At 40.8% G+C, this 25,276-nt stretch overlaps 1 protein-coding gene across 3 annotated transcripts in view; it reads left to right on the top strand.

The window, feature by feature from the left end:
• Window positions 1–443: 443 nt before the first annotated feature.
• The window catches only part of CNGA3 (cyclic nucleotide gated channel subunit alpha 3), a 30,413-nt gene continuing 5,580 nt past the window's right edge, over window positions 444–25,276 (top strand). Inside the window, exons 1-8 of one of the 3 annotated variants that reach the window (XM_064711267.1) lie at window positions 444–646; window positions 9,640–9,771; window positions 13,393–13,509; window positions 14,976–15,155; window positions 16,715–16,768; window positions 20,487–20,618; window positions 22,669–22,776; window positions 23,656–23,762. In XM_064711267.1, coding sequence (XP_064567337.1) covers window positions 9,671–9,771; window positions 13,393–13,509; window positions 14,976–15,155; window positions 16,715–16,768; window positions 20,487–20,618; window positions 22,669–22,776; window positions 23,656–23,762 — 799 coding nt within the window. In that variant the 5' untranslated portion in view covers window positions 444–646; window positions 9,640–9,670. The remainder of the gene's footprint in view (window positions 647–9,639; window positions 9,772–13,392; window positions 13,510–14,975; window positions 15,156–16,714; window positions 16,769–20,486; window positions 20,619–22,668; window positions 22,777–23,655; window positions 23,763–25,276) is intronic. The other 2 variants (XM_064711278.1, XM_064711287.1) reach the window with 2 other exon arrangements.

The following is a 25,276-nucleotide window of genomic DNA, read 5'->3' on the forward strand; positions in this document are numbered from 1 at the left end:
CCGGACCCTGCCCGGCCCAGGGGCGCTGGGGCCGCGCCCCCCGCCCCGGCGAGCAGGGGTGAGAGCCCGCCCGGCACGGCTCCGCCCCGCCGGGGCACAGCGGCTGCCGCGGGCAGGGGGGCGTGTGGCCGCCTCTCACGGCCCCGCCGCTCCTCGTCTCGCCGCCCGGGGCTGCGGCTCCTCGCTCCGCCGGCGGCCCCGGGCCGGCCCTGCCCTGCCCTGCCCGCGCCGGGCTCCCAACTTTCCTCGGCGTGGCACGAAATGTGCCGGGGCGCCGCCGAGCCCCTTTGACGTCTTGATCCTCTCCGAGAACTTAACAGGATCGCAAAGCCCTTCGAGCGGCTTTTCCCGGTGAGCCGGGCTTAGGCGCTCGGGCTGCGGCCGTAATCCGCCCGCGCCGCGCGGAGGGGCGGCTCGGCGGGCCCTGCCCTGCCCCGGCGGGCCCTGCCCTGCGCCGCCGCCCCCGCCGGGCCGGGCGGGCTGCGCTGCCCTGCGCGGCTCCCGGCGCGGCCCCAGCGCGTCCGGGCCGGCCAGGACAGCGCTGCCCGCAGCGAGAGCGCCCCGGAGCCCGCATTCAGGCACACGGACCGACAGACGGACGGACGGAGCTGCAGAATTCGAATGCTGCGGAGGAGAGCGTGGGCAGGTGAGTGTGAAGCAGAGGACAGTAAGCCTTCTGTCATGCCTGTGAGAGTGGCATCGTGTCCTGCACCAGACTTCAAGCCTTAGCTCAAAAGCTTGAAATGGAAACGCAAACTTTGTTTATTTGTTTAATTTTAAAGAAAAGTGTTAATTTGATTTATTGATGCAGTGATTTATGTACTTAAAATTAAATTGGGTTCAGGGCACAAATCTGAACCGAAGTGGGGCTGAGGGGGCTTATTCCAATCCTGTTGACTGACACTTAATTTTACTAGCTTGATCCATGTGTCTCTTCACTTCTCCAGTGTTTGGTGCCTGTGGTTTAAGCATGAGGCTGTCAAACCCTGTATAAAAAAATGCTAGCAAATACTACAAGCAGTGAAAGAGACTAATTTTCCAGTGATTCCTGGTGCTTCTCATAAATTGACCTTGGTTCTAGAAATATGACATCTCTTGCAAAAATCCTGTACTGTAATCCAGGCCATAGTCTGCCTAAAAATGTGGAAGATGCAGTACTAATCAGTGTCTTTCTGTAGTGCAAGGTCCCCTCACTTGCCAAGAGGAAAAGCCTAAGGAAGATAAGGGAAAATGACGGGAACATTACTTTAGATCTCTGAAGAAATGATGTTGGTACCTGTTGATCTACCTGTTTTAACTATATTTTGTTTTCCAGATTCATAGTTGCTGCATTCAAAGCAAATAGTTAAAGGATTGTTGTATTTAAAATGTGTAATTTTCATTTTTGCTACTGAGTAAAACTACATCTGCAGTTTCAGATGTTACAGATTTTGGAATAGCATAACTGTGTGTCTTCAGTCAGCACAGTCTTTGGTTTTTTCCCTTTGGTATTTTTCATGTTGTTTTCCTTGAGTATGTATGCTAAAACCATCAGATTAGAAAAATACACGTTTCGAATGAAAATGGGACTGTCAGGATATTGAATCAGCAAGGGTAATCATGGTAAACAAGTAGTGAATGACTTGAGGGAAGAACACATCAGCTTTAAAAAATTATACCTCATCCTTCATATCAGCATGTGTCAGCTTTGCCTTCTGTGTATCCCAGCCTTTGCCATCCAGTTTGCACCCAAGCTCAGTCATTTCGGTTCAGCACGTTGTCCGGCAGCCTTCTCCAGTGTTGCCATCTCTTCTCATTAGCATCTCTGAAATCCTCTTCGGTAGGATGCCTCCTTAGGGCCTGTGAAACGTGACACGATTTACCAACCCCTCGTGTTTCCCTTCCCCAGGCAAATGGGGTGGCTCCGATGGTTTGCATAAAGTGGGCAGGGAGGGAATTTAAATGGGTGACAGTCACACGTATGCAAACATACAGATTTATTTTATACATTCAGGACTGCAAACCTGCTGTGTTCATGCTGTATTCATGCCCCTGCTATGCTCACTTTTAAGAGTTACCTTGAAATACGAATGCATTGACAGGAGACATTGGCAGAACCAGTGAATTTTAGGCAGTGGCTACAGAAGCCTTGCACAGACCTTATTTGCTGTATAGAAACATGGACACCTGTGCTGTGTTAACCATAGTGGCAGCAGAAACAACATGATGGGACTTGCTTGTGCTGTCAGCTGTAATTTTTAATTTTCTGTGTTTTAATTTACAATATTAAATTTAATATCCACAGCTAGTTTCTCCTTAAAATCTGCCAGTCTAAAAAAGAATTCATCTGCAGAAAATGGTCTGCAGAAAACTTTAGTAAATCTTAGAAAATGGAACTATATTGCCAATAGTTTGTAGTTACAGAAGGAAAACTCTGTCCCAATAATTCAGTTTATTTGAATGATTGTTTTGGTACTAAAAGGTGCCAGAGACTCAGCCATCAAATAGATCAAAGGTAATCATGTGCATTTCATTGTAAAACTATAAATTATACATACATGAATAATGCAATGCTTTATGAAGTGCATGCACATCTAAAGTACCTGTGAAAGATAGAGTATTTGAAATCCTTGGTTGGTCCTGAGGCTGCTGGGCTATGCATATAAATTATGTGCATTCTCAGGAGATGTCAGTGCTCATAGAGTGTAGAAAATGCAATATGATGTAGCAGAGAGTGATAAATTTTGAAAAGTGTGCTTTTAAAAGAGGCCCTAGAATTTAAGAATTGTTGATTTAAACTGTAATGAATTCATGAGGGTAAGTTGGTACTGCTGATTGTTTTTTCCAACTCCCTGAGTTTGATCTAATGGCCTTCATACAAAGCTGATTTCCAGATGAGTGTGCCAGAGTCCAGTGTGCAGGTGAATTTGCAAACCTCCAAATCCTTGAAGAATAGGATTTTGTGCCTTGTCTTCAAACCATGTCATCATTTAGAAGTTCCAGTGTGCAGTGTTTGATGCCCATTTGTTGTCATTAGGGGTTGCATCACTGGAGCTGCAGCCTGTCACACAGAACACACACAAGATACATAATGCACAGCTGAGCCACAACTATTAACAAGTGATATAACAAGGATCATGTAGGTGGAGGTCAAATCCCAGAATAAATCCCAAAGGCTTATCAGGGTTGAACCTGAGAGGCTGTGTGAGGATTTGGAACGTGTCTTAACTAAAATGATGTTAGTGATCCTATGCAGCTTATCACTGCTTCTACAACAATAAAATGCTGAAAGCTTCAAGAACAACAGTGTTTTAACCACACAAACACACTGGATGCATTATAAAATCATATGTAAAGTCATCTTTTGCTTTCTGGTGGTGATACATATTTCACCTTGAAAAGCTCTTTTTTGAATTCTGCCATATTTTCTTTCTGTAGTCCTTTTACTCTGAACAAATAAGCATTAAGAATACTAAGTGGTGGTATAAATAGCTTGATGAACAACTACGTTTACTTTGTATCAGATGTATTAATTCTTGGTTGGTTAATAATTTTGGATTAAGTCAGGTTGGGTTGGCATATTCTGCCCCAGAAGGGAACTGCTGGAGTATGAACTCTCCAAAACATGAACTCTCAGTGCTCTTGAGAGGGAGACTACAGTGATTCAAAGATCCTTCACAGATGTTTGACAATCTGCAGAGCCACTTTGATGGTTTAGTGGATAGCTATCAACTTCCTAGATTTGTTATAATTTGTAATATTCAAGTGTGTACCTGTGTGTTGGGTTTTTTTTCCTGCTGAGATGGTGCAAAATTGTCTGAAACTCAGGCCACAAAGCTGCTCAGAGGCCTTGACTGTGTCCAGATTGCAGTGGGTGCTGAAAACAGATACTGCTCCTGCCATAGGTGTTCTAGAGTGCTGAAAACCTATAAGAAAGCTATTTGGAGCCCATAAGCTACTGAGAGCAGGCTCTGGAAAAAGGAGGAAAATTGGTTTTTTCTTGCTTAATTTGAAGCAGACTTGAAAAGGTTTCTCATTTTTGAGGTGCAGCTGCTCAGCACAATGCCATTTGCTGCAGACAGGCGAATCGACTTGAGAAAGAGGGGGGTTGTGGCTGTGAATTGGGTGCCACTGCTTTGGGCCTGGATTTGGAAGCCAAGTTATTCTCCATATCCCAGTTTGGTTTCAGTCATTTCACATAGGTAGCTTCCTTCTTAGTGCCATGTTCCTGCTCACCTGCATTTCTGCATTCCTGCTTCAGGAAATTCACTGGATGGCAGAGCTCCTAAAATTTAGATACTGCAGCCTTTGTAGCTCGGCTTCTACAGGTAGCCCTAAAGAGACAAGTAGAACTTGATATTCAAAACTAGGAAATACTTAAGTGAATCCAAAATTTTCATATGTTACTTGAACTCATACTTCTTGTAAAAACAACTGGCTGTCTTGTTAAAAATGCTTCTGTTATACCAGAGAGTGTCTTTAAAATAGTTTGACACAAAACCTCAGTTGCTATTGAATCCAAAAAGAAGAAGATAAAAGAGCCTGACAATTTACATTTCAAGTAGGGAGTGCTATCATGTATGTAATAATTACATGTATGTAAATTGTTACATTTTTAGGATAATACATCTGTCTCATTTAGCTGTAGTTTCAGTCTCAGTGATTTAGGCACTGAAAAGCAATATTCTTGAGTGTGGGATTATTAATCTCTTTCAGTCCTACCCAATAGGTAGCAAGGAAGAAAAGACTAGGTGAGAAAGCATGTTAAAATTCTGCTTAAGGCATTGGTAAAGATGCCAATCTTTCATGAGCTAGGAGAGAATCAAGTTTTATTTTGCTGAGTGAGGCTGACTGAGGCTCAGAGGACAATGTGTCTGTCTGTCTGTCTATGTTTTTTGTTAAATGACTTGTAAGCTAAATACCTGTTCTAAGTGCCTAACATGGATTTACCAGACTTGTCAGCCTTTAGGTAATCAAGTTTTTCCCTCAGTGTAATTATTAGCATTAAATATTCAGGGCAGAGAGTGTAGTTCCCAGGTAGTTGTTATTTATAAAAGGCAGGTACCAGGGTGGGTGCAGTTCCAGGGGCTGGCAGGGGGTGAGGGGCTGATGTGAGCAGCCAGGGCTGCCTGTGCTGCACACAAATGGCTCCAGCCAGCTCCGGCTCATCCCCTGTGGCCCAGAGGGTGGCACTTCAGGGAAAAAGCACTTAAATAAGGGTAGGATGCCACAAAGGCAGTGTGAGGGGACTGAGGGGGGAAAAAAAAGGGTGAAAACCATCTCTGCAGAAAGCAAGGTCAGAGAAGAAGGAGCAGAGGTGGTGTTGTGGGCACTGGAGCAGGATTCCCTTGCAAGTCTTGGAGGGCTCCATAATGGAGCAGACATCCACTGTGGAGGACCCTTTGGTGGAGCCATTCCTGAAGCAGACTGCCACCAGTGAAGAGGAGCCTGTGCAGGAACAGACTGTCCTGACAAGAACTGTGGTCTATGGAGGACCCAGAGTGGAGCAGGTTTGTCCTGCAGGACTGCAGCCTGTGGAGCAGGTTGTGAAGGACTGCAGCCTGTGGAGCAGGTTGTGAAGGACCCAGCCTGCAGCAAGGACCCAGCCTGGCTCAGGGGCATGGTGTGAGGAGGAAGGAGTGGCAGGGAGGGAACAGGGACTGACTGCAGCCTCCAATTCCCAGCCCCTGTGCTGCTGCTGGGTAGGGTAGAGGAGCTGGAGGAGTTGGGAATGTAGGGGTAAAGTTGAATCTGGGGAAAATGAGTGGTAGAGTGTTTTGCCTTTGTTTCCTGCCATCCACCTCCATTTTAATTTGCACGAAATTGAGTTTTCTCCAGTTTGAGCCCATTTTCCAATGTCCTTTTTCTTCCTGTTTTTTCCTCTTGACCCATGGTGAGCTTTCTCCCACTGGGCTGCTGAAGAGGAGAAGTGCAATAGCAGGTGTGTGGGCATCTGGCAGCCAGCCAAGGCCAACCTGCCACTCTGCCTGGTTTTAAATATGAAACTGAGCTCTACTCGCTTCTTGACACTGCCTTGTGAGGACCAGTGTTTAGTGGCAGTTTTGGGATTGCAGGTCCCAGATGGTTGGAGCTGTCTCTCTGTGTCCTTGCAAAAGCTGTTTATGGAGCCTCCTGACTCTTCAGGACTTTCCTGCTGGCTGACTCCTGTTAAGCTGCTCCTTAGTTAATTACTTGCCATATTTTGGATCCAATGTTGAAATGTCAATCTCCTCCCTAGACTAGTAAAAACATTTGTCATTAGGGTTCTTAGAGGCCTGTAAGGAACAAATATTTCTTCTTCATCAGATAGTTAGTAATTTGTCAGAGCTTTATGGGCTTTATGCACTGCCAAAACATATTGCCTCAGGAGGTCTCAGCACCTGCACTGTACCCAAATTACCTCAGTGTTTATTTGTATCTGTCCTGTGTTCAGTCTCTCTCTACCACAGCTGGTACCATTCCTCCTACCTTCTTCCAAAAATATATTAATGTATTTTATTGCTTAATAGTAGAGTTGTGTTTCTGTGAAATTTCCCACCCCCCTCGTTTCCTCCAGTATAGGGCAGAATAAGAGTTCAGACCCCACTGTATATTAAACATGAATTTTACAGCTGAAATGATTGTAAGGGATCTGAAATGACCTGAAATTTTACCTACATATTTTTATTTTATAACTTTATAGTCTTCACCTTTTAGGGTGAGCAGGCCCCATTTTCCTTTCTCTCCCTTTTCTAGGTCTTTAACCATTCTTGCCATGCTGTTATTCTGCTTTGTCTTTCTGATTAAGAGAAGGACTTGGAGTGCTCCAGATGAGTCCGCACTGTTGTTTCATGGAGCAGTTTTAGTGGTTTTTGTGTCATTAACATGTTCCATGTATACATTGTCAGTTGTGTCAGCAAGGCTGCCCTGCAGTGAGCACACTGTTTCTCTGAGCTGTACCTGTGTCCTGAGCTCATAAATTGGTTTGAGTTGGAAGGGACCATAAGGACCATGTAATTCCAACTCCTCTTCCACCAAACTAGTTTGCTCAAAGCCTCATCCAACCTGGCCTTGGACACTTGCAGGAGTGGGACATCCACAGCTTCTCTGGGCAACATGGTCCAGTGTTTCAACACCATCATAGTGAAGAATTTCTCCCTCATATTTAATCCAAAACTAGCCTTTCAGGTTCCCTTTCAGAGTACATATGGTTCATTTGGAAGCATGTAGGGCATTAGTTTCACTTGCTTTTCACCTGTATTCATGGGTTTCCATTTGCCTGTGTTGCACATCACTTACCATCAAATTGAGAATTTGCTGTAGTTATGTTGGCCACCCTGAGGTTTCCTGCATTCCTTTTCTTTCTCTTGCCTATACAACTTTTTGCTGTCCTGAGATCTTACTGTATCACCACTTCATCTTTCCATCAGCATTACTAACAGCAGGTTTTCCAACAGAGCCCTGAGGAATACTGTTAATAAACATCTGCAGTGGTGAAGGTGACTATTTAGTCCTGTTCTTGCTTTCTGTCTTCTTGGTTTTTTTTAATTCAATATAGTGTTTGGCTTCATGTGCCATTATTTTTTCTTTTTTCGTGGCATAGCTTTTGAAAGTCTGAATAAGGTTTCCTGTATTCAGTGCTCCACTGGCATACTCAAGCCTTTCAGGAGGTTTGGAGTATCTAATTCCAATATCTGTTAAAAGTGTTTAATTCTAGATTAGTAATATCCAATTTCAGCCATTTCAGTTTTAAGTGTAAAGAAATGCTGTACTTCATGTTTTTTAACCAAACTTTTGGGAACTGATGCACAAATGCACCTGGAAATCCAAAGCCACACCAACAGCATTTGAAACATAGAAAGGCATTGTCCACTCATCTCCAGTTTCAGAAGCAATGTGTCTTATCAGTGAGGGAATTCATGGTGTTAGCAGCAAATTATCTACATCACCCCAAGACTTCAGAAGGGTTGCATTATCTCGTGCTTTTATTGTTTTAACAGTTTTACTTTTTTACCAGAGTTGCTGACCTTGTTGGAGGTTATAAACCAGGTGACCCTTGTTTTTAAGAGCTGCTGTAGGTAGACATCAATCTGATTGTGAATCACCAGAACTGATAAGTGGAACTAAGTGTCAGAACTAGTCAAGAGCTTCACTCAGTGCTAAATTTGCTCTGAAATTACAACTTTAGAAAAAAGGTTAATGCTTTGTTACTTATGAATAATTCTTCCCACTATCAAGCTTTTAAAACTGAGTTTTGTTTTTTAACATAAATTATCTGCACTTTAGAAGTTAATTCTTTTGAGTGAGCATTCCAATCAGAGTGGGTTGAAAGAGTAGAATTTTTTCATATCAATGTGTAATAAAAATGCCCATTTTTTCCCAGTTAAACTTCAGTTAATCAGCATGAACAAGGCTCAGCTTAAGGTGAGACACAGACAGTAACTGATGTAAATTAAGGCAAAATTAGTGATGAGGGGTACTAATAAAATTTTTGAATATTAAGTGATGTCCAAGGCTGTTTCTAGAGTAATTTCATTATTTCTGGATTAAAAAAAAACCCACTTTAAAATATATGAAATAATTTTTGAAGTTATGTATTACTTTCTTTAATTGTCTGGGAATTGAGTGGAGGGTAAGTCAGGTATGTTGTTTTCAAGAAAGTGGGTGCATAATATTCTAACCATGGGTAATAACGTGAATTATTCAGGTCACAAAGTTTCTGAAAGATTTGTATTTCATTTGGTGTTGAAGGTGGATCTTGTGTGGTCAGTGACACAGAGGATTCCAGGTGAAAAATGGACACGACCTAGTGTGAGGGAGTTGATTGATTCTGAGGGAATTTCATTCTAGTCATATTTCAAACAAAAAAGGTTCCTGAATGGAGTTTCTAAATCTTTTTTTTTCTTGTTGAAAAATTCAAAGCTTGCACTGAAATTCTTTCAGTCCTTCATTTGTAAGACACTTGTCTTGAGTCTTAAAACTCATTTTGTAAGTAGTAGATGTGATATGAATTTGGGAAGGCATTGAAGATCCAATCTGGAAAGGAATTTAGACAAATCTTTTAAAACTTGTAGGAGATAAGCTGCTAAATATCTTAACAGAGACTGTTTTGAAGCATTGTGATAAAACCCCCTAGTGTGTGTTTACTGCAGAGTTTTAATAATACAGAATTATAGCATGGCCTGCATTAAACTAAGGGGTAAATGTCATTAATTATCTGCTTGGTTAATATGGATTTTTGGAATAAAAGTCTTAATCATAAAATAGATAAAATGAGCACAGGGAAATCAATCTAAAGTGGAATAGGTTGTTCTAGCACATGTATTACTTGGCTTTTTTTAGTTGACTTTCTTACTAACCTTCTTTTAATGACATTTTAAATGCAATTTCACTATGGATAATAGCTATGACAGTGTAGGTAGTGCATAAAGCCCAGAGACTAAAAGAATATGATGTCATGTAACCCTTTTGCTTTGGTCATGATGAATTTTTACTAACACTTTTTCTTCTGTCTACTGCAAATAAATTGAGAAACACATGTCATATGTGTGTGTAAATATCACACACCGTCCTTCAAATGGTTGAAATTGCTTTTTGCTGTTCCACTGTTTTAATAAAGAACTCTTTTTGAGTACTGAGCACATTCCTTTTGAAGACTTCATTTTTTTTTTCCCGTTTCAGCTGTCATTTAGATGTTGATATGTAAAGCAAAATGGCAAAAATCAACACCCAGCACTCCTACCCTGGTGTACACAGCCTATCGGTCAGAGCTGCTGATGAAGATATCGAAAGGATTGAAAATGGCTATATCAGGTAGTATTTTCCTTTCATCACAGTCAGGAGAACAGGTTGCTGCATAGTTTGTGGAACTCCTGTAGCTCTGGGAATGACATGGAATATTATGGGAATATTGTGTTGTGGTATTGTTGGCCCAGTGCACTTTACAGACTTGACAACATCTATCCAAAGTATAGAAGAGACAGACACAGGGAGGTTGCACTAACTCATCTGTGTGGTGACTCATTTCTCAAGTCACCACACAGATAGCACACAGGGTCTATGCTTTCAACAAGGTATGTAGGATATGGGCAAGAAAAAGATCCTTTGAGCACCATGCAGTGAGAAGCCTTGGGAACGTTTGGTTTTCTTAAAGCAGCCTCTGCAAATTGCCTAGTTCCTGTGATAGGGAAAATCTGTAGTGTATAAAGAGTATCATCATTTTTGTGCTGGATTTTTGGAGTGTCCCACTGTACAGAGGAAATGTAATAGTTTCTTTACATTCACCTTTCTCTAGTTTTGATAGTTTCAAAGTGGCTGTTCGAAACATGCCAGTGAGCTTGCACTTACCTGTTGCACAGTAGGAGTCATTCCTCTAGACTGGGCAAAGCCTACTGGGCCTGTGGAAAGATGCCTGATGATCCATAGCATCTCTAAAGGCTGGAAAAAGTTTTCTGCTTTTGGCTTGTTATGGCCAATCACCTCCTCTATGTGGATCTTGTCAGGCTGTCTCTTGCTGTTCAAATGCACACCCAGACCAGAGCTCCCAGAATCCTGATGGGCTGATGGGACTCCCTTTGTTATGGTGATTTTTGGATTGCATGTCACTAGCAGCTGCTATGGATGCTCTGTTTGAATTGGTCCTTTATTTCTTTTTGCTTTGCTTTCATGGTACCTTCTGTCACATAGATGTACCTACAGTAGTAAAAATGGGTCTGATTTTTTCTGCACAGTAAGGCTTGCTTGCTGTTGTTGCACTACTCCATGGTCTCCTTAGGGAGATTTAAAAAAGCCCTGTCCCTTTCCCTCCATTAACAGTGATGTGTTAGAAAAAGTGAAAACACAGATTGAAATGAGCCTCTTCCTTTCCTTTTTTTAGTGTCCTATTTGTAGTGGATGTCAGTGATTGGCAGCTCACAGAAGGGAATTACTGGCTGGGATGTGAGGGGGGGTTATAAGGGTTTAAGTGTAGAATTAAATCCCTACGGTCATCTGCAATTTCAGAGGCAATGACTTTGACAGATAGAGGGACTGAAATATGAATTGCACTTTATCATCATGGTGATGGTCTTGAAGAGTAATTTTTTTAAAGGAACATTTGATGTTACCAGCATTAATTGCAGGACTTCATAGATGGGTAAGAAGATACAGTCTTGCTCTGTAAAAGAGATCTCCTATTTAAGATTTTTGGATTCTTGAAATGAGTGCTGCTAAGTATATACAATAACTTCATAATACCACTAAAAATGTTGTTGGTTTTTTATTTAATTTTTAAAATTTTTTTTTTAAACTCTATTACTGGAAAATGAATTTAAATTCAGATTTGCTTTAGCATATGTCTGTACCCAAAGACAGAAGCCATCCATGATTTTAGGTTTTCTCTCTCTTACATCAAAATACACAACTATAGATGTTGGGAAGAAAAGCACGTTTGCTAGAGTAGCAGCATTTCTTCTTTGCCTTTGCTTTCCTCCAGCTCCTATTTGCTGTAGTTCAACAGAGCAATTAAACACATTACTTAGTTCTTAATAAAGTCTGTGGGTGTTAAATTTATGCTTAATGCTAAGGATGTGCTTAAGCACTTTTCTGCTGTGGAATGAGGTGTCACCAAGACAAAGCATTCACTGCAGCACTTAACAGAAAGCTGCTACTGATCTTTAAAATGCTGTGCTCGTTTTTGCTGCAGTGATTCATGTTCCCATAGTCTTACTCTGTAGTGTGTTGTAAAGTTGGTTCATTTTGTTAAAACAAAAATAAAAAAACCCCAAAAGTAACAAATGAATCTCCATTTTTAAAACCCAGCCTCTGTATAGAAACAGCTCAAATAGGAGAGGCAGCACATCAGCTTATATACACAGGTTGGCTGTCTAAAGTTGGAAGTAGGATTCAGCTGTGCTCTGTAGACATCTGGATTTCAGTGTCTTTATGTGAGCAGGTGCCTGCATTCCTGCTGTCCTGAGTGGAGATGTAGTCAGTACTGGTGGTCAGCAGCACCCAGGGAGCTGCTCAGCTTACCCTCAAACTGAGAAACTCTCCAGGCTCCTTTGGCTCTCTTGATTATGAGAGGTATTTAGTTGCCTGAAATAGGCATCTAATGCTATTTGAGATACTACAGAGTATTTGTAGCTTTTAGCTGGCACTAGTGGATGTGAGGGGAGAGCTGTGTGCTCTGGAGATGTCCAATAAAGTATTCTGAGGTGTTACAGATTGTACCAGACTCTATTCTGAAGCAGCTGAATCAAGCCCTGAGATGGCCATTGGTTGTAATGGGAACTTAGATACTTCTTAGGCACTGCCATTAACAATATTAGAATTTATTGCTAAGATCACACAAAATGTATATTATTCGGTAGACGGGAATAAAATACTTAAAGCCAGCCATGGTAGTGCAGTCTAAAACACTAACTAGTCCAGTATCCTTTCTCCAGCAGGTCTGTAGGCAATTTCTCCAGGAAATACTAAAAAAGGTGGACAAACTCTACTACTCTCTCAGCATTCAGCTCAAGAGAGTTCTTGGGCTGAGTGTGGGCTCTGTGAATCTGGTAATCTGTGATGAATGCCTGTTCCATGAGTTTGTTCATTGTCCCTTAGAAGGACGTTAACTTTGGCAACCACAACATTCTCAGCACTGGCAACATAAACTAGGGTATAAAAGTTTTTCAATACTAAATGGTGTTTTTTTAATGGAGGAGAAGTAGAAAACAGTTAACAAGTTGAGAATCCTGGGACTGTCAGGATCTATTTTTGCATTGTTCTTTGGGTAGAAATAATAATGTTTTAATTCTTTGTTTGTTAGTTTCTGAGCTGTGAGTGTACATAAAATTGAGCTGCTGATTATTCTTTTGTGGACATTCACAATGCTGCTGCCAACTCTTATGAAGATACTGCAAGTATCATTTTTGTCAGTGTTTTCCTGGCAGTACAGATTAACAGACCCATGTGAGAGTTCTTGTTTCCATTACAAAGGGGGAAGAAAGTGATTCTTAATGGATGTAAAAAAGTCTTGTAAAAGTGAATACTAAAGACTGAAAAACACAGAGAAAACCAAGGAGTACTATAAAAAAATCTGGAGTGAACCCTCATAAAGTCCAGCTTCCAGTGAAGTCAATTTCAAAACTCTGTTTCTGAAAGATGAGGCTAAAATTTAATCTTCTTTTTCCTGAAATGCTGATTTTTTAAGTGCTAATAAGTCGTCTTTAGTTTCTGAGCTTGCTGGAATGTATGGCAGAGCCTCCACTGACTTCAGTTCATATTGGATGGCCCCAGAAGAATAGGAGCCCAGGCTTAGCAACAAGGTTATCAAATGCTGTATTACTAGGGAGAGGGCAATGTGCTGGACTGTTTCCTGATGCAGTGGTGGAGAGAACCAGATGGGGGAAAGTCTGTTGAAGGCTGCATGGAATTCTTAAAAAAAAAAAAAAAAAATTGTTTTTGCAGAGCCCATTCATTGCGTGAGGATGCATCTTCAGAACTGCAGGGAGTCATTTCTGTGGAGGGAGGACATGTACCTGAGTCCCAGGCGAGCTCCTTCACTGGCAGGGGAGCAATGGCAAGGTAACATAATAACTAATAGAACGTTAACTAACTAATAGAATTTCCAGTATTAATTCAATTTGCTGGAAAAGTCTGGTCACAATTTGGAAGTAAAGAAAGAAGAGCCATCACTTTCCAAAGAAAGTGGATGGAGTCCAGCTGAAGAATGTCTCTAAGAAGTAACAGAAGTTGCATTTGACCTTGATTCATCACTTACTAATAGAAGTCTTAGAATCTGAGAGAGGCTGACTAAGCCCAAAGAAATTTTTCAAATATAAAAGAATAAATAATTTTTACATAACTGTATCTGAAAATACATTGAATGCCTGGGAAATGCATGAAGTGAGGCTAGGCTGTAAAATAAATGGGTAAGTGTTTGGTTCAGGCTGATAGCTGATGCAGTGTTTGTTTCCTATCAAATAAAACATAATGATTGTCTCCTTTTGGTAGATGGCTCTGGAAAGGGAGGAGACAGGGAGTCTTTGTGTTTTGAGCATAAGAATTTCTCTCAGTTTTTAGAATCCAGTTATGTTTATAATGGATTTGGAGCCCTAGTCAGCAAGATTGAAGCTGAACATTGTCTTAAGTTGTTTGTATTACTGGGACTTAAGTGAAAACCTGAAGTGGAGGTTCAGAACTTTATTGTGTCTGCTTTGTGTCTGAGACAGCTTTGCTCTGCCTTCAGATACCATTGTTCCACATAACACAGACCACAGTTTCTTTAAGCACAGTGTATTTCAAAGAGCAAAGAAAAAAACTACTGTAAAACTATGGTAAAATAAAGAGTATTGTTCAATTTTCATCATTTTGGATAGTGGAGAATAAACTGGGATTTTCCTGCTTGGTTTTCAGATAATGACATCACCACATGTAGATGACAAAGTCTTCAAGAACTTGAGTTTAGATGAGAAAAGATTATAGTTGTGTGTTTTGTGTAAACATAATGCACATGAATATATAAATTCATACTGAGAGCTTCCTTTCTAATCTTTGTTTATAATTTCTTTACCTATTTTCAGGATAGATCGGATGATGTGTGTGTAGCTACAGTTATGTATGCTCTGAATATACAGGGAAGTTTGTGATGTAATGTAACCATGAATGCCTAGCAATTTAAATATTAGGGTAACACAGCATGACTCTTGAATGGAAATTCTCAAGGATCTAAAAAACCTGCATCTGATGGACTTCACTGAGTATCTCACTTTGAGATGCAAAGGCCCCCACTCAGCAAGAATATTCTGTTGCTCCTGCAGTGGGGATACAGTAGAATAGGAACTGATATGTGAGGTATTTTCCTGATCCAGTGCAGAAGGTGATCTACAAAACTGTGGCAAGTGACTGGGTTCATACTGTTACTCCATCAAGTTTAATTTCATCACAGGTAGAGATGTGGAGAAGAATCCTGGCTGGTGTTTGTGGGGATGTTTTAAGGTACCTCCTGTTTCTGCCTGGTTCAGTCCATTTTGTGTGTGTGCTCCGTGCAGGCTGTCCCGGTTTGTGCTGTCCGTGAGGTCCTGGGCCACGAGGCACTCGCGCCGTGAGGACCAAAGGCCCGACTCTTTCCTGGAGCGCATCCGGGGCCCAGAGCTCGTGGAGGTGTCCACCAGGCAGAGCAACATCCGCTCCTTCCTGGGCGCCCGGGAGCGGCCCGGGGCAGCCAGCAGGTAAGAGGACTTGTTTGTACTTGAAATGGCTGAGGTTATCATGTTTTCTTGGTGATTAGGATGTAAGTTGTATTTTAAGTAGACAGTAAGGAGCTTAGCGTGGAAGATGAACAGAGTATCTAATGCTGCCCAGGAATCTTCACATAACTAAAGTATTGCACTTTCAACAGATTTTCTTCCTCAAACACGCTGTGACCAAAATCTTGAGGTAAAGGATTTTTGATCATGCAGAGTGATTTCTCAGAACTGGAATTTTACCATATGCAACTTGACATTGCTAAACTGCTTTCTGCTGAGGAGAATGCAATTTCTATCTCAAGATTCTAAGATGTTTCTACTTTTGGCTTTTCAGTATCTTAATGTACATTATCTGCAAGTGTTAGGAAACTCCAAAGAAGCAGTTGTGCAAAATGTGTAATTGCTTTGTTATATTTACTCAGAAGTCCATCTGATAACATTACAGAAAGCTTCTGATGCAGAAATGACAAAATCATTTGTATGCTGACTTCAGTTATTAGCACATACACAGTCTTTGGTATGGAAGGCAGGTTCAGTCTTAATTTTTTTTCAGTAAAATGAAAGTGAAACCTTTATGTGTTTACAGTTCTTTGACTTGATGACTTATTATTACTCTATAAATGTATAATACAGTGTTTTAAATTTAACTCCAGCTAAAATGGGAAAATGAAATCCCAAGACAAAAGCTGTCTTTCTGTTTGGCGTTAGGCTTTGAAACAGAGACTCCTATATTTTTTTGCATAATTAAAGACTGGTAGGTAAGCAAATAATTAGTTTCAAAAATCTCAGTAAGCAATTCAGATTAAAGCAACAACCTTTGAATATCTGTGCATTACACAGGTTTCTTTGATTTGTTGTAGTCCAGCACAGCCTGATTATCTTCACTTGATCTACTTCTTTGAAATTCATCTCAAGAGCACATTTTATTGAATTAGCCAGACTGTTGCCTGATTTCTCAGGTGTCTGGATCAGTAACATCTGCAGATGGGAAGTAATTAGAGAGAACAACATTGATCATAGGCCAACAAACCTCTGCATAAGGCTATTTGAAATTAATTTGAGGGCACCCATCCTTGCCTTCTCAGTTTTATGCTGTTGGACAGGAATTCTCAGTTGTTGGATCATGAAGGCTTAATTCTGCAGCAATGGGTAGGTATGCTCATTACTTATCCACAAGCCTTGACACTGCATCTGTGAAGAGGACTTGGAAGGATTGAAGAAAGCTTGAAATAGTAGCCCAATGAGTACAGGGCTAAAAATAGTGAGGTGCATCTTGCCATGCACTAATACGCCTAAGAACAGGCTTCAGACATCAGATGTGGTCACAAATGTGTATGGCAGGCACATGACAGAAAGGAACTGGTGCCTTGAAGCAGTTATGCAAAGGGGCTTATCACAACAGTCAAAATTGACCTTGCTAATCTTATCAGTGCCTATGTGAGAAGCTCGTGAGTCCGTCTGTCGTGTCGGCAAACACGTGTGTGAAACACCAGCAGCCTGTACTGACACTCTTTAATGTGTTTTATTTAACTTGCTTGCAGTCACTGGCCCTTGGCCAGGTTCAATGTCAACTTCAGCAACAACACTAATGAAGAGTAAGTACTGTTAACTCCAAAGACCTTTCTACCACCAACACCTTCTCTTTTTCCCTATCCAGCTTAGTAACATTTGTAGTATAAACTCCTTACTTCTTGCTAAGCCTTTCCTAAGAGTATAGTTTTATTATAGAGAAAGGTCTAGTTTTCTTAGTATGAAAAGCATCCTTTGTGCTCCCTGTGAACTTCTTTTTGTCTGAAGCTACCCCTTCCTCTCAAGGAGTGAATTTGACTAAGCATTTAGTCCCTACCTTCTGTAGTTCAGCTGGCTGATTTTACTGCATTACCAATTGATGCATTCATTTTTCAGTTTTTAAGTGAGATTCATGTGTAAATTTTCTAATAGTGGTTTCCCTCTTTTAACACACTGGTCCCTTTTTGCAAATCAAGTGTCCCAAAAGTTTCAGGTTGTCAAATGAGAAGTGGATACTGATGAGGGCACCAAAACACATTTATATGTCTGTCTTTTAAAAGTGTGTGTTTCAGTTCAGCAGGTACTGTTGTCTTAGAGAGAGTGACAGACACCATAATAAGGCTGGTATTGCCACAGAGTGTCTGATAGAAGCTGTCCTTTTGAGTTTATTTCATATAATTGACAAGCTATTTCACAGTGTTACACCAAAGAGAAATTTTTTAAACAATGTGTAGAGCTCCTGTAATTTAAAATCACCCAACATCAATTTTTCTTGCTTGTCTTAGACCACAGCAATCTGAAGACATATCTGCTCTTTAGTATCCAGCAGCAGATATGTTCTCATGCATAATGATAGTAGGTTTTTTTCATTGCTTCCCAGATGAAAACAAAACAAATAAAAGTAACCAGTACATCTTTTGATTGTGTCAGAAACCCTTCTAGAAAACTCTTGGTTTTTTTTTTTCTCCAAATAATTCCATCACGGGCAAGTTTAAACTGTACATTTTAACTGATGCTGCAAAACCTTTTCGCACACAGCTGCGCAAGAGATCTTCCTTCTCCTAAAGCAACTTTTTGGTTTGGTTTGCGTAACTTCTATTCAAAAGGAAAATCTGTGTGCAGTGAACAGTGACAGAAATATGCAGGTTTTTCTTTAGACTGATATAGAAGAAGTGCTATAAGCTTGGAGCCAAGCCTGCTAGATGGAGCCCGGAGGACTGGTTAGGACAGAAATACTTCTGCCTTACTCTGTTTCTGACAGTGACTCAGGTACCTTGGGCAGAACTTTCATCCTTTCACCGTTTCATTATTTTTAAATGAAGACAAGACCTGTCTGTCTACCTGCCCAACAGTCTGAAACATACTTGATTTGCAAAGTACTTGACAGATGGGAAATGCAAATATTTGAGTCACTCAAAGACTATGACAGTGTTTTTAGAAGGGCTGATGAAGTAGATTTCTAAGTCTAAAGCTGCACACAGCTTAAAAACAGCATGGATTCTGCTGTGTTGTGGTCAAAGAGGACAGACAAGTTGTTTTATTAGTTACTGGATTCCAGTTTACTCAGGGTTACTGGTAAAGAAGAAGAAATGTGGAGTTTTCATTATGTTAAAGAGCTAAGCGTGCCATGTCTTGGGGAGCTGTACATGATGCTTTCAAGTCTTTGATTATGGCCAACCTTTTCCTCTGAGCAATTTCCAGTCAGACTGCAAGTAGATGTGAGTATGATAAATTGGGAGTTACCATAACAGAAAAATAAACAGAGGCAACATGAATGGAAAAAACTAATTTACAAAAGGTACCTGTAGTTGACAGATGAGTTTGTAGGAGAACTCAGGCCAGGGATAAATAGGTGCTATTTTTAAAAAATAGGGAAAAATTAGATACTCTGTGAAATAAAGTTTTTTCATTTTTAAAAAATAAAACACAAACATAGGAGGGAGTTGGAATTGTCAAAATTGTGAAATTGTCCCTCCAAAGTTCACCACCACTGAGACTTTTTGGCTGATTCTCAATCTCAGCCTACTTTTCCCTGCATAACAGGATCCAGAAATGTACAGGCAGCCCTACCCTTTGAAAATTCTACTTATTGGTAATTCTTCCTTTCTGGTAAGAATGCCAGGCATTTGAAGTATTGAGGATCTACATTAATGCTAACAACAGCAACTGAGCATTTCCCTTTAGATCAGACACCATGCATGGTAATCTGAAGTGAAATCCTTACATGTTTTTTAAACAGGAAGGAGTTTTGGGGGCAGATTGGAAAATGAAGAGGTAAAGTTCTCGACAGTCAGTCCAGAGAAATAAATTCTTGAGAAGCAGTTCCCACTGCTGTGTAGGAATCATCTTTGGTAAATGACAAACTCTTCCTTTGATTTGAGATGCAAGTAGAAATAGAAGATCAGTCAAGCCAAAGGTTCTTTTCCCCTCCAGTTCTGCTCCCTTTTACTGTGTAATTTTGAAGGTGTCAGTGGTGTTGGTCAGCTTGGTAGGTATTTCCCTGGATGTGGCAGAGTGTGGGATCTTGGCATTTTTTAGCAAATGAGTCTTGGCTTTTCCAAAGTACACTGTGGTGGTGCATCACTGTGGAAATGTTTAAGTGCAAGGACTGGAACAGGTGCTCATTGCTGATTGGTGAAAGCCGCTGCTATCTTAAAATTGGTGGCTGTCATCTCCTTTGGAGCGCTTCTTTCTCCCTGTATCAAGCACTTTCCTAGATGTGACTGCCATTCACAGCACAGAGCTTTCTGTCTGAGCAGTATGAGCAGGTGTGCACAGAAAGCACATGTCCTGCAAGCAGAACTGTCACACGCTCTGTCCTTGCTGTGGGGTGTTGCTCCTATTAAACTAATTTATCCTTTCTTGACACCAGTGCAAAGGGAGCCTCGGACCCACTCTTGGCAATTCAGAGGAGAAAACAGGGCTCCCATGGGAGCAGGAATCCATGGCTTTCAATCAAACCAGACATTATGTGTGGAGAGTTTTGTGATCCACATACACTGTAGTGTGAGGAACACTCTTAGGCTTTTCTGTCGGAGGAGGGATGTTTTCTTCTTCAAGGACTAGAAGTGTTCAAATAAAAAAGAAGGAGATCTCGGATCATGGATTTTCTGCTTGTGCAAGTGAGCACCAATCTTCACAACACATTGCATGATTGATGACCAAGGCATGTAGCAGATCTAGCTTTAGGTATTGTCAGAATCTTGTGAAAGATTAACTTCCTGTAGGTTTGAAAAGTATTTGTGGGCCTGTCTGCCTAAGTTAACATATTTTAGGACTCTTATGTTCAGACAAACCTTAGAATGGGACAATTGAGATCCAGAGGCAATTAATGAATTAAAATTTTTCTGGTTTTAAAGAACCATGAGAGGAGATTCATCCTGATTTTTTATAATTACTATGAAAGCTTCAGACAGTCACATTGAGGTTTTAGCTGTGCAAAGAACGCTGACAGTTTGTTAAACCATTTCACATTCTGTCATCATTTGCTAGGTTTCTTTTTAAGAAGCCTGGGTTCTTAAGAGTCAATGAAACTGAAAGCATTTACTTAAAATCAGCCTGGTACACTGATGTCTGAAAAGGTCAAGAAGCTGTGGGTGACTAATGCAGAGAATCAGCCAGTTGGTTACCTGATGTGACGGTGTGGTGGTGTCAGGTTGAGAGGTCTCAGCCTGAGAACCCTTTTTTTCCAGTTGGATCCCTGTCCTATTCTGTCTGGAGTTTAGAATAGTTCCCAAACCTCCACCCTCTCCCTTTACTGTTCAGTATTGGTAATACTGCTAAGCCTTGCATTATGTTGTACAGCAAAAAGGAAGAAAAGAAAGAGGTTAAAGAGGAGAAAAAAGAGGAAAAGAAAGAGGAGAAAAAAGAGGAGAAAAAAGAGGAAAAGAAAGATGACAAAAAAGATGACAAAAAAGATGATAAAAAAAAGGAAGAGTAAGTATAAAGAATGAATGTGTGATTGTAGCACGTCTCTTACTCTACAAAACATGGTATAGCATTTCATTATGTTACAATTGTTCTGTACACTGCAGATTCTTAGCCTGTCAAATCTTTAATACATTTTTCCCTTTGGGAAGGTTTCAGTTGCTCAGCAAAGTTGTATCTTAGAGACCTCTATTTAGGTCTTTGAGAAACAGCTGCCTATGTCAGTAAACGGGAATTGAGCTACCTCTGGTCACTTTGAACTGACGATCACTTTTCAATTATGACAACACTTTAGGACAGCTGCCTGCTTTGCAGAGCTGCAGACTTTTCATTGTTCCAGAATTTCCATAATGATTCAGAGCAGATGAACCAAAAGTCTGGTTCATCTTACCATGTAGAAATATCTTACATGAAGAAAATTAAAAGTTTGCTAATAAGTTTACTTATTTCACTGACTAGTTATTTAATTACTTAATATAGTGCAGTTCATTGCTAGTGATCACTAAATTTGTTTCTGTTAGTTAAGGGATGGTGTATTTCTGCAACAAAATGAGGTAATTTGAATGCTTTTGACATAAATGGATCGTGTTGTTCCCCTGAAGCTGACCCAAATGCAGTGCAATTTACTATTACCAGTGATTAAAAGTAACAATGATGGCAGATAAAGAGAGAATGCATTTGAGTACATTTCACAGTTAAGGAGTATGTTACAGGAATATACTCTAGGTTTATATGTATGTATGTGGTGGCACCTGCTATATAGACATGAGGGTATTCCAAATGGAATCTGATGGATTCCAAGATCTTTATTAATCAAAGCTTTTAATTTTTTTTCCAATTGCAAAGCCTTTGTTCTAAACAGTCTCTTTTGTCTTTAATTACTATGTAGTGAAAGTGTGAGCTTTGCAGTAGCCAAGAGTGTTTTAATACATTTTCTGAAAGAAAATTGATGTTTTAATGTGTACAAGGTAGTATACTCTGATGTATAATGGCCATATTTCATGGTCACCAGTTTTGAGGTGGTGATCAGTTTTCTAGAAGAAATGGTTTAAAATCAGTAGTGAAGATAGTAAAATAAATACATTTTAGATTAAAGCTTCTTCTTTTACTCACATTTCTGGGTATTCAGCTGACAGCAATGGCAATGCCAGAAATACACACAGATTTGAAATAAATTACCATTATATTTTAATATATTTGCATTCTTGGAGATTAGGAAAAGTCCCACAAATACGTATTCAAGCATTGCCTTGCCACATATTCTGCACATTATTATACAGTCCACATATCACAGTTTTACAGTTGAATTAATTTTGCAGCTGTGGACCTCAAATCCACTGATTACAAGCCTAATTGCTCTCTATTCCATATTAACCTTTCTCATGCTGGAGGTGGGCACTTCTGAGCATATCCTGTGGCATTAGCCATGCTGTTCTTCAAATCTTTACATTCCAGGCCTGTATGCTTCCTTTAGCATCACTTCCTTGTTGTGAGGCTGAGCCAGGACTGTGAATGTTTGAAATTTGCCTTTGACAGACATATTTCAGCTCTAGTCACACACATTGTATGTGCATATGCACACAGAGTTTCTTACTTGTACAGACGTGTATTTGAATACATACATGTTTTACTTGTTCAAATGCGTGCTTACACAGTCATTTCCATAATAGAATTTGCTAAAAATCAATAATTAGCGTGCAAAGGAAGGCTCTTTCTCTAGCAATGAAATGTAACCTTCTAATCTGAGTGACAATAAGAAATATTTAACAATTAAGGGTTTTTTTCAGTGTGGGGCTTAATACAGAAGGCTGTGGGTTTCAGCCTGGGAGATATGAATGTCTGTGTTTTCTTTCCACTCTTACTTTTTCCAAAGCTGTGTCAAACAAAGTAGAGCTTGTCAGATGGGATGCCTGGTATCTCATCTGCACTGCCTGCATGGATACATTCTCTTCTTGGGCAGCTGTGAGTTCATGGTGAAATGAGCAGCCTCAAGAAGAGGGAAATCCAGCAGGTTGCTTTCTTTAATTTCCAGAGTAAATCTGCATGTTTTACTTTCCAGGCAGAAAAAGGAGGTATTTGTGATAGATCCTTCAAGCAATCTGTACTACAACTGGCTGACTGTAATTGCAGCACCCGTGTTCTATAACTGGTGTATGCTAGTGTGCAGGTATGGATTGAAGTTAATAACAATTTTACATTTCAATCATTATCTTTCCTATGTAAATCACCCTCTTACCTCCCTGCAGTATCTTTTGAGTGATTTGCCTAGAAGATTTACAGTTCATACCCCATTAGGGATGTATGATATGCCTACCACTGGGAATAGATTGCCAGTGTTTGTTTTTTTTTCCTTTTTGTCTAAAAGCAGGTGGGTGTAGCTTGCAGTGAGTGTCCTCACGAGCGCTGGTGTGGCCTTTGTGTGCCACCTGCCGGCTGAGCTGTGTCCTGGCCACTGCATCCCAGGGCACTGCCAGGGATGAGGGCTTCCCACCTCCCAGGAGAGAACAGAAAGGAGGGATGTGGGCAGTGGTGGGGCCTCTCAAATTCATATAATACATCTTTTGGATGCTCGAAGGGCAGGAAGATGTAACTCAAGTATTTGTTTTCCATAGTAGAATATAGAAATCAGTTTCAGTGAAAGTGATGGTGAGCTGAAGAAAGAAAGGGTTTCCTTACACCGTGTAAGATGGTAGGGAGAGATGAGGATGGCTTGCCACTGAGAAACAAATCTTTTATTTGGGAATTATCTTCATGGAGATATGTATCCCATGAAATCTGGTGCACTTTTAATTGGAGGGATATGTGTAATCCTGCATAACTGGGGCATTTATGTGTTTGAGTTTATTCCTGTCCAGAATACCTTTGAATTCTGAAAGATCTTGGTGTCTGTTTGGACATAGCTCTAGTGTGCAGATGTCTGCACAGGAAGATATTCTGTAATATTTTGGGAACAGAAATGTGCACTAACATGCTGCTAGGGTATGTAATGCAAGTACTCTGCTTATGCAGTTGGTGTAATTATTTTTTTTAATTTTTGTTTCTTTAGAGCCTGCTTTGATGAGCTACAAATGGACCATATTAAAATGTGGCTGTTCTTGGATTATCTCTCTGATATTATCTATGTTTTTGACATGTTCGTCAGGTTCAGAACAGGTGAGTCTTTCTGGGATTTGTTTTCTAATACTGCATGTATTTAAAGGCTGGAAACAAAATTCCCCTGTGGGGTGTTTCCACTGTAATGTCCTGTCAGAGTGCAACAGTGGAGGCTTTTGGAAGATGAAGTGTCTGATCAGCTTGGATTTTCTAAGGCCATACTTTCCAACACTTGCTCTTCACTTGTCTCTGAGTTCAGTTCTGTCAGTAATAGGCATGCCAGATGCTGAGTGCATAGCTGTGTGGGGAAGGGACAATAGGGCACCTGGGGCAGGAAACCAACTGCACCCCACAAATGCTGTTTTCTTTACTAAGCAGTGCAGCATCCTGCTCAGAAGTGGTTATTGAGTTGGTCAAGTGCAAGACCTGGCACCTGTCCCAGCTTTCAGTCTGTGCTCCTATGCCTGGAACAGGCAGTGTGATCCCTTTGCCACCATCTGCCACCCTCTGTGCTTCCTGCAGGCTCTGCGAGGTCCTGGCAGGGTTTCCCACTGCCTGGTGATGGGACAGGGTTAACCCAGGAACCTGTGCTTAGGTCCTGCCTTCCTGGAGGAAGTGTGAGCCCAGAGGATTTGTGAGGGCTGTGCCATGTTATGTGTGAAGTGATTCTCGTCAACTTCTTGTAGTGTTTCTGTAATCCAGCAGGCTGAGAGTCCAGCCTTAAAATGGTATCTGTTTTAAAATGAGCAAGGTCATAATATAATATAATATAGGCCTAAGCAATGGCATACAGTGATCCATGTCACCAAGCTACTGAATAGTCCTCAGTGCACTTTGGTGCTTGCACTTTGGTCCATGCCAGAGAGCACCCAGTGTCTGGGGACAGCGAGGAGGACAGCAGAGGTTGGGTGTTTTTGGAGGGGCCTGGGAAAACTTACATGTGAATAGAAGCTGTCATGGTAGCTGGTCTGGGGCCAGAAAACATCTCCTGTCTCATTCTCTTCACTGGTACAGACACAGCTTCAAAACGTCCCTTCAAAGGGTCCAAAACAACTGATAATTTAAAAGTGAGAGTTATTTTAGATCTTTCATTTTAACATCTTACCCATTTTTATCTATTTATTTATTTAAAGTTGTGCTGACAGCTTGATGTTAATTATGGCCTGTGAGAAGTTGTAAACATAATTACAAGATGGGCTAAAAATGCTCTCATGTGGGAAGCACACAACCCATGGCAAGCCAAATTCTTAAACTTAGCAAGTACTTTGTTCAACAGGAAAGTCAGTTTCAGGTACCAGCCAAAATCACAAGAGTGCTGTATTTGGGGCAGGATGGGGAGGGGTATTCATCTTCTTTATGCAGTTAAAATGTCAGCTATGCCAACTAAATTTACCTTCTGCAGTTATGTCTGTTAATGTAATAGGAAAGAACAGAGCAGAAATTATGCATGTCCAGGCAAAGCAAGTTATAAATTTCCATGGGCTGTCCTGATAATGATTATATGGCTGTTAAAACCTGACTGGAATTCAAATTTTCAGGCCTGGCTTGCAACTGCAGAATTACTGGAGCTGTCT

This window comes from Zonotrichia leucophrys, chromosome 1, assembly GCF_028769735.1.
Source record: "Zonotrichia leucophrys gambelii isolate GWCS_2022_RI chromosome 1, RI_Zleu_2.0, whole genome shotgun sequence".
Classification (NCBI taxonomy): domain Eukaryota; kingdom Metazoa; phylum Chordata; class Aves; order Passeriformes; family Passerellidae; genus Zonotrichia; species Zonotrichia leucophrys.